We start from the raw sequence: 13,326 nt of genomic DNA on the forward strand, positions 1-13,326 counted from the left end.
AGATAATGTATATTTTAAGGTTAGTTTTGTCGTATAACACACCGAGGGCTACGATGTCAAAATCGATAAAATGAAAGGGAGGTCTTTTTTCTTTTTTTCAATCTTGACACCCCGAGGTGTGTTATTCAAGAAAATACTTAAAATATGCATTATCTGACTTATTAATTATATACTATTAAAAAGATTCTTTTTATCCAGTCGTGCCGATCACATTAAAATGGGATAATCTTTTGTGATGCGTTCTGGTTTTAATACTGGTTCGTAATTTATCTAGATGTAAGCATTATCAATCATTATCCAGATACAATAGAAATGACACCTTAACTGCATGAAGCAAACACAAATGAATTGTAACGATGCATAAAAAATACAAGTCACTTTTGTAATTAATTATTATTAATTTAGTTTAGGAAAGGAGATGCTATATGTTGGATTTTTTTCGTGTTTTTTTGTGACATTTTCATCGCGTCAATATATAACGAGCTGTACAGAATATTTATTTTTTCTTTATTTTTGAATAGCAAGACATTATTTTAGAACAGATAACTTAGTCAGAATGAAATATTTTACACCCTAACCCAAACCTACCTAAAAGTGCACGGCTGTATTCATATAGAAAATAATAAATTTGGTCATCTGATCATTTGATAGAGTAAAAAAGGTATAGGTATTGATACATATATATTAAACAATGAAACACGAAATCGTGATGCATGTACAATGCACACGAACAAGCAAGATCCAAAGATCAATTTTTACTTTCCAATACAATGTTTCTTCAATCAGATTTTCAAAATCCTACACACGAATGTGTTAAATCTGGCTTGTTTGATAGTGTTACGAAGAAACATTGTGCATTATCAAATTCATCTCAAATATTGCCCCTTTATTGTCGCAGTAAGATAACAGTATTTCTCATTTTTTGTTTCGAAAGTTGAAATTACGTCCACGACGATTTGCTGTAATACAGCACACAACATATATTAAACAAATGTAAGTTAAATGTTAAAGTAGATTTAAGTTTAAATTCAAATCAAAGAAAATAATGGTCGTACACAGGTCATTATGTAATGTCTTGAATGGAATTTCATTGAAACTTAATATCGTCCATGTTGATTCCCTAAAACTCCAAGATAGTTCTGATAGAAAATAACTCCACATAGGTATACAACATAATATTTTTTGTATACTTTCTTCTGGAGTTTTCTTTAAATTAAGTATGAAATTTTGCACAAAAATTAATAATTGTACGACTTTCATGTAACTCTACCTAATTTAGAACAGACTTTTCTCCTGATAATTGATACGTAGCTTGTTCATTATAGTCCTGTGAAAACACTTAGATACATTTTTCTTTATACATTCTATTTTTTAAACATGAACATCTTCATCAATCTCTGCGATTACTAATATTCCTGTGGTGTATTTGACATAAGCTGGCTAATGTTTAGGGGCACAAATGTTAGGTACTCTATTTAGACCAGGGGGAATATCGATCAAGATTTTAATTTGTTTATCAATGTTGTGTTGATTAATGTTTTGTTTTCTCTCTTTACTTTCACTTTATACTCATCTACTCTGCAATTATGACCTCTCCCTTATAAATTACATACTTTTGTTGAAATTAATATTGGTTCAAAATTAATTATTTCAAACCATGTGTTTCTTCCATAGTAATGTATTTCAGTCTGATAAATTAAGATCTTATTTCCGCAGGCAAAACTGACCGAGTTTTGGAATTGTTTAATTACATTTAAATTCTTATCTGTTATGGTCAATTAACTGCTAATTTTCTTCCTGTTGACACATAACCAGTTTTCAAATGTTTAGGTTGAGCATTCATGGTGAAGGGAAATCAAGGAAAGTGCCCACAAGCATGTTTAACTTCACCACATGTTATATGTTATATCGGAACCTTGGAATTCAGTGATTGATGTTGGTTATGGTTTTATCGTTTTAGTCTTGGCGTATTGTTTTGTCATTACTAGGCTAATTTAATTTGTTCTTTGCATTGTTTTATATTTCGTATTGGTGAGGCGTTTTGACGCTGTCGTGATCAGTACGCTGTAGGGTTTATAAATTTTCGAAGACCTTGTGGTGGCAAATAGCTGATATGAGATCTAGAAAGAAGGACATGTATGTTATTTTTTTGGTTTAAAAAGTTTTAGAATAAGATGATTGAAGTAATTTTAAATTAAGCATTGGTAGTGCGTCCCAAATTGTTTGTTTTTCTCTTACCAAGAATGTGATACAAAGGATAAAATATTTGAAAAGACAAATATCCAAGTTAGGTTTACTTTGTCTCAATTAGTTAAACCGTAGTTTCTTTGTAAATTCTGCATTAATGAATAGTATAATAGTATACACCGTAAATGACTGTCCCTCTGGTATTTTTCGCCCCTCTTTTATATCTGTACAGTATCAGCGATAAATGAAAAACTAGATACAAGCACAGGTATTGGCCGTGTTTTAGAAAATCAAAACAATACATCGTATACATTTGGTTCGTCTAATGTGTTGTTATCTTAACTACAAGTGACTAAATAATTAACAACTCAGGTAACAGTGTTACCTTTTGGATTGTACTTGTGTTTTCATGCATCAATTGAAGTAAATTAAGATAAAATATACTAGTTATGTATACATTATTGTTAAAAAAAAAAACTAATCTATTACTGTATCAGTAAAATGCACTCAAAACCAATTATTTAACATGATTGTATGTGCATTTGTATTTACATTAAAATACAGATATACATTTTCACCAAAAAGTAAATGAAGATTAACGCAATGCATGTAATCGTATTTTTTCAATTTTATAGATCGATGCAAAACACAGGGCGTGTATAACTGGATACTTTCGACGGTTTATGTAGATTTTAGTATAACAAGCCATCATTAATATTCAAAATTAAGACTGTGGATTCATTTATTTTCGTGGGTATCAATGTTCATGGATTACTGAAAACTTGCCTATTCGTGGATATTTGATTTTGTGGTTTTGTCAATCTCTGGATACAAAGCCTATTGGACATATGTTATTCGTTGAGCATTTGAATTCGTGATTCACCTGTACCCACGAAACCCACGAAAATTGGTATCCAACGAATAATAATGAATCCACAGTAGATTAAACATTAATTGCGTTTATATATATATTATTATCGCTATTTTGTGCATTTTTCCTTTGATCTTTTTTTGTGATAATTTTCATATCATGCTACTCGCTTGAGATGGAAAATTATCGCTAGAAACTAAGCATGCACGTGGCGTTGCTAACAAAATTGACATGGAGACAACGTCGTCATAGGTAAAATAGCGATAAAAAGATTATCATTGTTCATCTCAACTCGATTGCCTTTCTCGCTTTCGCCGTCCCGGCTCAAGCGAGAAACTCAATCTCGTTGAGATAATCACCGATAATCTATAAATATCTATAATTTATATTTAGATATCAGCTGCATTTTAATATATAACTTTATACCCAATAAACCAAATACATAGGTATAGAGAAGACATGTATGTACAATATTTACAATAAAACAGAACAAACAGAACAAACAAAACAAACAAAACAAATGTTCAGACAGCGTTTGAAGCACAGCCGTCTTTGTCAGTTTATTTCAATCTATGAGTTTGACTGTCCTTCTGGTATCTTTCCTCCCTCTTTTCTTTAGCCAGGGGCACATATAACTGCGTTGATAATCTTTATAAATTTACAACGTTAAATCAGTTCTGATTTGTGTCTTGAAGACAGAATCTGTTTTTAACAATATTTGCATTTTTTAGATATTACTGTGATGTTCAATGTTTCTTGTACTCTTCAAAGCGTTTGGATTCTTAAATATAAAAAATTAATCCTGGTTTAATGATGAGTTTATTTTAATATTTAATGAACTGCATTACCAATGTCATTTTTGTTACATAGAAGACACCATCTATTATTTCTAACTATATTGTTCCATCTACCCTGTTAAATGGGGAGCTTGTGATTTCTGAACCTAAATCAAAAGATAATTTATTCTCAAGAATTTCAAAATAATCTTCTTTTCCCAAAAAATCTTCAAAACGTTTATAATTAAGTGCTTTTGGTGAGTTTTTAAGCAAAAAATGATGGACTTGTACGAATATCTACGTCTGCTTTTGATAAATGGAACCATTTACAATTCATTAAAGATTGCGTTTCCGAAACAATGGGGATACAACAATCATTTAATATAGTCTTAACTCTGTTTAAATATGAGAAATTCAAATTGTCATTAATAGACATGTGAAAGTTTTTTGGGGTCTTTTATAGCTTGCTAGACGTGTTGTTGAAGACCTATAATGGTTTATATTTGCTAATTGAGACTTGGTTATAAAGTACTTTTTTGGACCTGTTGGATTATAGCTCTTTATCGTTTATATAAGCTTTGGATTTCAAATATTTCGGCCACGAGCATCTATAAAGAGACATGTATTATCAAAATGCGCATCTGGTGCAGGAAAATTGGTACCGTTAATGTTCTTGTCTCATTGGCGCTCTTACCACGTCTTCTTTTATTTATTTTCTACATTAAGTTGCTTCGTTTTTATTAAAATTACCTGTTCTTGTTATAAATATGCCCAAATAATAAAATGCATCAACGATATTGTTTGTTTTATATTAAACATGTTAAAGAAAAACTGAAAGTTACATGATGGTCGTCTCCTTGTAAAAAACAAGATCTTTGGTTTATCAACAATTACTTTTAGCTTCCATACCTCTGTGTAATCTAGAAAAAAATCTAATATGTTTTGGAGTTCAGTTGCGGATTCGACTATCAACATAGTATCAATAGCATACAAGATAATAAAAAGTTTTAAACATATGTCAAGTTTTTCTTCAAGCTCTGTTAACACTGATTTTAGGCCCTCTATAATACTGGTTCGCAAAAATGAATGAAGATCATTCGAAAAAAGAAAAGGCGATAATTTTTTTCTAACACCATTACTACATGAAAACTCATACATGGAATTGTATATATTTACAGTAAAATTATACATACACCCATTCATATAATTCAAACGCATTTTATACCACAGTGCGTCTCCCTATATCGTTTCAAATAAAATTGAGAATGGAAATGGGGAATGTGTCAAAGAGACATCAATCCGACCATTAAACAGACAACAGCAGAATGTCACCAACAGGTCTTCAATGCAGCGAGAAATTCCCGCACCCGGAGGCGTCCTGCTACTGACCCCTAAACAAAGATATATACTAGTTCAGTGCTAATGAATGCCATACTAAACTCCAAATTGTACACAAGAAACTTAAATTTAAAATTATACAAGACTAACAAAGACCAGACTTAGGACAGGCGCAAAAATGCAAAACGCTATTTCAAAGTCGACGATTCCAAGTCGGGCATCCTTTGTATTACAACATTTTGTAAATATCTATAAAAAGAAATCAATCATAAATTGCATTCAGACATTAGTTAATATTTATGATTAATTATATAAACATTAATTGCATTCAAATACTTATAAATATTTGTAAATAATATTTCAGCAGTAATTGGATCATTCAAAAAAATACTAATAATAATGACAAATGATTTTAAATAATCTCAAGTATAATTTCGACACTGATAACATTGTTATAAAACAACATACATCTCAGTTAGGTAAAAAAAACACCTGTAAATCGTTTTAATACCATATAATTTTATATTTTTTTATGTTCGAAATGTCCGAAATGGTATTTTTGGTGACGCAAATATCATCTGACAGTGATGAAATATAGAAACGTATATAAAATTCTGAAAAATGTTATGCTCGAGAAACACGGTTAGGTGACGTACAAAAGCGCATACTTGCGGGGCTTAACATGTTTGCATCATGAGGGCTCATCCCCCTAACCCGCAACAGTGGTATTGAAGCAAAATATATGAATGAAACTATTAACTTTAGTTAAAAATGACTTCCCTCAATAGATCAATACGAAACAAAACACAAAAACACAAAAACGTGTAACACACATCACCGATATACGAGTACTCGCAGTTACTGAAAACTTGTTCAATGTCGATAAAAAGGAATAAATAAGTCATATTCTGCAAGTCTAAGGTATCAATCAGTTCAAATCCAACGGATTTAGTGTAAAGACATCATTAAAAAAAATCAAAAAATTAATGTAAGCCCTAATTAATTGCCATAATGTTAGTCAACTGCATCGACCTATGTTTTCTATGGATCTGTGACAAATGTCTAGGAAAAATCAGTCAATGAATATATCATTGTTACTTGTGGAAGTGTCCTTACTTTAAAGTGCTCCAGATAAGAATCATTGCTCGCGTCAGTACTACCCTATCATCCCTGTTTGTGTTTATAATATTCGGATACTTATACTTATATCTTATCGTTCTTCTGACGCATAAACCCTATAAATTATTATATATGCCTAAACCTCTTTAACATTTACTAAACATTGGTAAACTAAATGTGTCATTTGGTTTCTTGTGGAGAGTTGTATCGTTGGCAATCATACCACATCTTCCTTTTTATATGTACTATAGAATTAAATTAAATATTTGCGTGATGTAAGTGAGACAAGACAAAACAAAACATCAACAAAGACTACGTGGACTTATCTCAATTGAACTAATAAACAGCAACACAATACACCTTATCGCTAATCCCAGCTGACCCGGCCGCTTGAACTTTTGACGCGTACAACAATCACTTTTCCATTGTGGCATCATATATTTTGTTTTGTGACGTCAAAATTTTACGGGAACCTGTGTGATATTCAGTACTTAATAAAACATCAGTATATATTTAACATGAAAATTAATCTGTTTAATGTTTGCTTTTATATAAAAGCACAAAATATAGTAAAAATATTGTTTGTTCGCAAAAGAATTATACCTTGGATAAATGAACAGTAATAAAAGATAACAAATACACAGTACTAAAAGGTAATACTAACAGATTTATATACGAACACATGGATCTTGTATATTATAAATATGCAAGTAAATAAAAAAAAACTCCCAAAATATTTTAAAACAGTATGAACATAATGCATATAAACTTAATAGCTCATTACTATCTAACACAATCTATTTACAATTCTGAAACTGGAGGTAGTCCGATGTCTTTTCGAAGATCTTCAACAACTGCAGTCCAAAATAAGTTTTCTCCTATTCCTTTTTTGAACCTCAGATGTGTGGTACTATCTAGTAAGGTACGCAGTGGACTTGTCATATTTTTCGAAGTTATATTTTCAAGCATCACTAAAAGAAGTGCATTTCGGCCTTGTCGACGTCTTCTCTCCTGAATTATATCGATTTCCCATTGACACCATTCACTTTTAGCAAATGCATTTGATATTATAACAACAACCTTCCACGACTTTTTAAGGTATTGGTCAATGTTGACACTGATTGGTTTCCCTACCTCAAAGTCCCTGTGATGAATGCAGAACTTAAATCCCTCATCATTTTCAAGTTTTTTTACAAAATCGTTATGAACCCATATTCGGTTTTCCTCACAATAAACAACAAAAGCGTGATATTCATAATCATCGCTATTCAAAATTGGAAGATAACCCTGTCGTCTAAACTGTTTAACTTTGAGAAGGTATATCAAATTTTTAATATTTGTATTGCATTTAAAGAAAACGATCGTTATCGATATTATAAGAAAAACAAATGCAGACATTGATATTACAATCGTAAAAACTGGGTTGCACGATAAAACGGAAGGTTTGTAATCTTTTAACAACTTGCCATTATATTTTTCTGGAATAGAACAAATATATTGAGATGGATAACCAATAAGAGTTATATTTGTTTTCTGCAACCAATTGACAAACCATATTTGTTCACATGTACAAGCGAAGTAATTATAACCTAAATTTATCTTTTTTAAATTTGAAAGTAATGCAGTCGGAAAAGAAGATTCGTTTACTATCTTTATTACATTATTATTCAAATCTAAATATTGAAGAGAATTCAAAGAATCGAAAACATCTTTATCCCATCCATATACTCGATTACGTCTGACGATAAGCGTGTTTAAGAACGGTAAATCCGGAAATACTTTGGCAGGCAAAAAGCCCAATCTGCAGTTTTCTAAATTAAGATATCGCAATTGTTTTAATGGTGATATAATCCTCGGTACGATGATTGAAGTCATATAGTTCCCGCCAAGATCTAAGGATACCAGATTATTGCAGCTTGACAATAAACTACTTTGCGCCGACGCAGACATTCTTTCAAAATGACAATTGCAATTCCTGAGTGACAACTCCAGCAAGGAAGGTATATCAAAAGCCCCATCTTCGATTTTTTTTAACTGCTTTCTTATACCTTCTAGACTCAGTTGACTTAATACTTTTAGTCCTGTAAAACTATTTTTATGAATACTACCAATCAAATTATAACCTATTTTCAATTGTCTCAGCCTCGGAAAACATCGCAATTGTCCAACATTTCCTATATAATTACCGCTAAGAGATAAAAAGTTTAAATTTGGAAGGCTGCTGTTATAACCATGATTTATACAAAACTTTGGAATTTTTCTTATTTCATTGTTGTCTAAATAAAGTTTGTTCAGGCTGAAAATAATCCCAGGTATAAATGCTGAAATTCTATTAAAACTGACTCTTAGTGTTTTTAGACTAGTAATATTTGTAAACCAAGAGAAATTCAAAACCTGAAGATTATTTCTACTAATGTCTATGTTATGAATCTTATTCGTGTGTATTGACCGAAACATGTTGTCTGGAATTTTGCTTATTGCATTGTTGTTTAAATAAAGTTTTTTCAGTCTGAAAATACTTCCAGGTATAAATGCTGAAATTCTATTAAAACTGACTCTTAGTGTTTTTAGACTAGTCATATTTGTAAACCAAGAGAAATTCAAAACTTGAAGATTATTTCGACTGATGTCTATCTCTTGAATATTATATGTGTATATTGATCTAAACATGTTATCTGGAAGAACCGACCAGTTATTGCATGTTAACGTGAGTGATTTTAAAGATGTAGTTTTCAGATTGTACAATGCGTTTTTGACATCCGTCGCAAACAATGAAAACTCTGCCGATATGGTTAATGACGATAATTTAGTCAAATTAGAAAATGTATCAGGTTCAAGTCGAGCTATTGCATTGTTTGTAAAATTTAGCTCTTTAATTTCATTGAAAGTTAGATTTTTAGTCCTTTCTATTGACAGTGTTCCAATATTCCCATTCAGAAAAGTAACTGATTGAACACCACTTGGAAAACGTGGAATATAAGTAAGATTTTTACCAGAGCATATGGCTTTATCATCTGTACATTTACACATCTCAATCGTACAATGTATTCCATCGTGACTTGTGACATGCTTGATCACAAACTAAGTAATGCACAGATCCAAATTATAGCCATTATATTTCAATGGTATAGATCACCTGAAAAAAAAGGATAAGGTCAAGCACAATGATTGTGTTATCTCATATCAAATTTATGTTAAATCTATGGATAAACGAACATGTAGAAAATTTATGTGCACTTTACAAGAAAATAAAAGGCGTACACCCAATTTTGTTATTTACGTAATATTGTGCAATTTTAGGTATGTCTTTGTTTGAATAAGCAACGGTCATAAAAAAGTTAAAACTATATACTTTATGTGGGGAAAATTGAACATACTTTTGAATGCATATCACATAGGTCTGGTTCTTGGGAGTTTTGTGTATAAAAAGGGGTAAATCGAAACAGTTATCCTGGGTATTCAAGCTTTGATATGATATCAAAATCACATATGTTCTTCAAGACCAGGCCCGATTTAATGAGTTAATACATTGAATCCATAACAAATAGGTAAAATTAATTTGAAAGGCAAATATTGATGTCGGACAAACTGTTATGTAATGAAAATCCGAATCTTGATATTTTTATATTTGCTGTATTGTTTTTAAAATCAAAGGGGACTAATCTCTTCATTCTTCTCATTTGATTTTAAGAGGGTGTTCATTGAAAAACCAGGCAGTGGAAGGCACATGACATTTTTTTTTTCAAAATTTTTTCATCTATTTCATATCACAAATTCATTTTTTCTCAAAATCATATTTTGTTTTTTTATTAACTGCAACAAATAAAGAGAAAAAAATACATAGAAAGCACTGAAAATTCATTGAAAAGGGGAGATAACTCTTCATTTTGTACAAAATTTTGTTGCGTTGTTAGTGAACTTTAAAATCATTTTCTGAGCCATCCACTGTTGATTCAAAAATATCTTTGACATATATATCCTTTGTATGATATAAACATTGCATTGGAACCAAAAAATCAGTGGGAAAAAAATTATGCTGTGCCACCCATATCATAGGATTTGCCTGATATTTACTTGGACAGCCTCTTAAAAAGTTAATGCCTGCTATTTAGTTAATTTGTGACTTTGAAATATTGTTTACACTAAAAACCTTTGGTTTAATTATGTTTTATAAGTAATAATAACTAAAATATTAGTACTCACTCTTATCGGTCAGGTATCGTCAATAAAATATTTATTTCCTTTTAGAATAATACTAAAATGTCAATGTCAAATAACTTAACTTCCTTATTTGTCAATGAAAGAAAAAAACACTCTTAACAATGGCTCTTTGTTTTATTATTATCACCTATACATCGTATGAATTCTACACATTTATACTTTTTTATTCGTGTTTTCCGAGGTCATTTGTCGTATTTAATATTTATTCCTCAATTCAGTAAGCATTGCTTCCGTCCAATAAGATCAACATATTATGACACATTTTTGTAGATATCTATTACATTGTACACTTGGTCTAACCCACCAGTCCGGAATATGACAGTTGTTTTACATTCGTTTGATGTTTTTGAGCTTTAGATTTTGCCATTTGCTTAGAGTCTTTTCCTTCAAATTTTCCTCGCAATTTGGTATTTTTGTTATTTTACTTATTTCGCTGGTAAACATAATTGAGCGTTACGGTTTTTAGAAACTTCCTTTCTGTGAAATAACCTTGCAAGTTGGTATTTTTATTAAATTGTTTCTCTAATAGTAATTAATCTACAGAGAAACAGGTACACTGGACAAGCATACTATATATAACTAAATAAATATAATAAATCTAATTTTCGCGTCAGAATTCAATTATGGCTATACAATATATAATTATATATATGATGTTTAATTAACAATACTACATGTTCATACCATATTTGATGTAAAAATGGCTTGATAAATGATCAGTAGATCATATCAATCATTTTTAAATACTTGATTTTAAGATATTTCCGTACAAGCCAAAATACCTGTCAAATGTTGAAAACTGTTTATTGACCTTTATTGACCTTTTTCATTCTTTTATATATTTTTTTTTAATCTTTATAAAGTTAGCTTTAATAGTACAATATTCAGAATTTTGCTTTCTAAACGTGTTAACGTTGTATCCTACTGTTGTGCTTTTCAGTTGTGTTTTTATAAATCAAAAAGGATGTGGCATATTTAATGATAATGAAACAGCTTTACACCCGAGACCAATTGACGCAGTACTTTTCAACTATAGGCCTTCAATAGTGATTTCTTTTGTTCATTCTGCTCCTCTCAATATCTAATTTATTTACTTTTCATTTTTTAGTTTTTCAAAGGAATGCGAGAAATCTGATCTGTTTGCACGTTGGTGTTTTGTAGTGATAGTAAAAAATATGTTCAAGACTTTAGAGTTAGTCCATGAAGGAACTCGGTCTCAAAAAGAGTATACTAAATTATTCAATCTTACGGAACGCCTTTGTAAAAGATGTGTACAATTTGCCTGCTATAAACCTCTAAATAACATAGCACCATTTGTTCTTGTTTTTCGTTTATTTTTGTTCATAAATTAGACCGTTGGTTTTCTTGTTCGAATTGATTAACATTTGTCATTTCGGGGCCTTTTATAGCTGACTATGCGGTATGCATTTTGTTTATTGATTAAGGCCGCACGGTGACCATACCACATCTTCTTTCGTTATTATATAATAGACTAAAGAAGTAGGTCCGGTAAGGGCCGAGTTCTGACGAAATATTTTGGACACTTTTTGAACACATAAGTGTCTATTTCAGTCGATTCAATTAGTTTAAGTGATGGATTTTAACTGATTTAGTCATTAAAAACCCTCCCATTCAATCTTAAATATGAAAAATCTATCATATTTGCTAAAAAAAAAATGTCACTTTTCAGATGTTTTTTGTCAAAAATGAAAGTGGCCGCATCCATGTTCATCCTCAGTCTTTATATATATTATGTATTATCATCATATACAACTTACATTTCAATATTAAGAATGAATACAAATGCGGCCACTTTCATATAAAACGGAAACCGTCTACAATTTAAATAAAATGATAAACATGTGAAGATTTTAGTAACTTAGCATGACTGAATGATGCTAGTACCCGATATATGTGCATTGTATTGTCAAAAACAGTCCATATTTATTTAGCAGAAGCACTCTACTTTCCAATAAATAACTAAAAGTTTACATTTTAACAATTTTGTGAAATTGCTATATTTTGGGACCAAAAATGGGTCTTATTAGACCTACTTCTTTTGTCATGTGACTGTGACGTCATCAACGTTTTTTTCATGATTTACTCCGTCTTAAAATGGAATTTAGAATTAAATTATAAGAAATGACTTATAATGCATTTTAATTTATATAACTCGACTCTATAGTCTGACCTGCTTTGCGAAACGTATATTGCATATTATTGCAGGCCAGACTAGAGTCGTGTTATATCGATTAAAATGCAGACCAATTTCCTTGATTCGAGTAAAAGTATGTTTAACATCATTTATCGTCTCGTGATGAATAAAAAGAAAACAAATTAGCTGTGTGATTACGCAACATTCTCAGATGCAAATCATCGTAAAATGATAACTTAAACAGACGCTTTTTTTCTCGTTTAAATAGTTTTAAATGTTAAATTCATGGATGTTCAAAGTCGCCATTGTATTTATTTCATTTAGGCGTCGACAGTATAAGTCCTGGGTCGTTTCGAGAATTTCGATTTTCCTATCCGGTCGCAACTTTTTTTTACCTGTGAGACTTGTCTCCTTTTTACAGAGTTTGATAGCGATTTGACTTTGCCATGAAGTCAGACGACCGGCAATCTTATAGCGATTTTCAAAATTCCTTGACTTAAATCGTCATTTCGCCGGCAAGATTATGGATATATTATGTATGGATGTTGAACTCCTCATGTATAATTAGAAATGCATAAAAGTATTTCGTTGCTACAATAAAAGCAATAAAAGAGTAGGTAATCTTGCATCAAAATTAGAAATGCTATTACTAGTACTAT

General features: G+C 30.7%; 1 protein-coding gene across 1 annotated transcript; it reads right to left on the minus strand.

Annotated features, from left to right (window-relative positions):
- Positions 1-5,462: 5,462 nt before the first annotated feature.
- LOC143044786 (toll-like receptor 4) lies at positions 5,463-10,562 on the minus strand. The gene is made up of 2 exons (XM_076216946.1): positions 10,495-10,562; positions 5,463-9,427 (listed from the first exon to the last, which is right to left on the minus strand). The coding sequence occupies exon 2, from the start codon at positions 9,319-9,321 to the stop codon at positions 7,093-7,095; it is 2,229 nt and encodes a 742-aa protein (XP_076073061.1). The 5' UTR covers positions 9,322-9,427; positions 10,495-10,562; the 3' UTR covers positions 5,463-7,092.
- Positions 10,563-13,326: the final 2,764 nt, after the last annotated feature.

The sequence above is a fragment of the Mytilus galloprovincialis genome, chromosome 9, assembly GCF_965363235.1.
Source record: "Mytilus galloprovincialis chromosome 9, xbMytGall1.hap1.1, whole genome shotgun sequence".
In the NCBI taxonomy this organism is placed as follows: domain Eukaryota; kingdom Metazoa; phylum Mollusca; class Bivalvia; order Mytilida; family Mytilidae; genus Mytilus; species Mytilus galloprovincialis.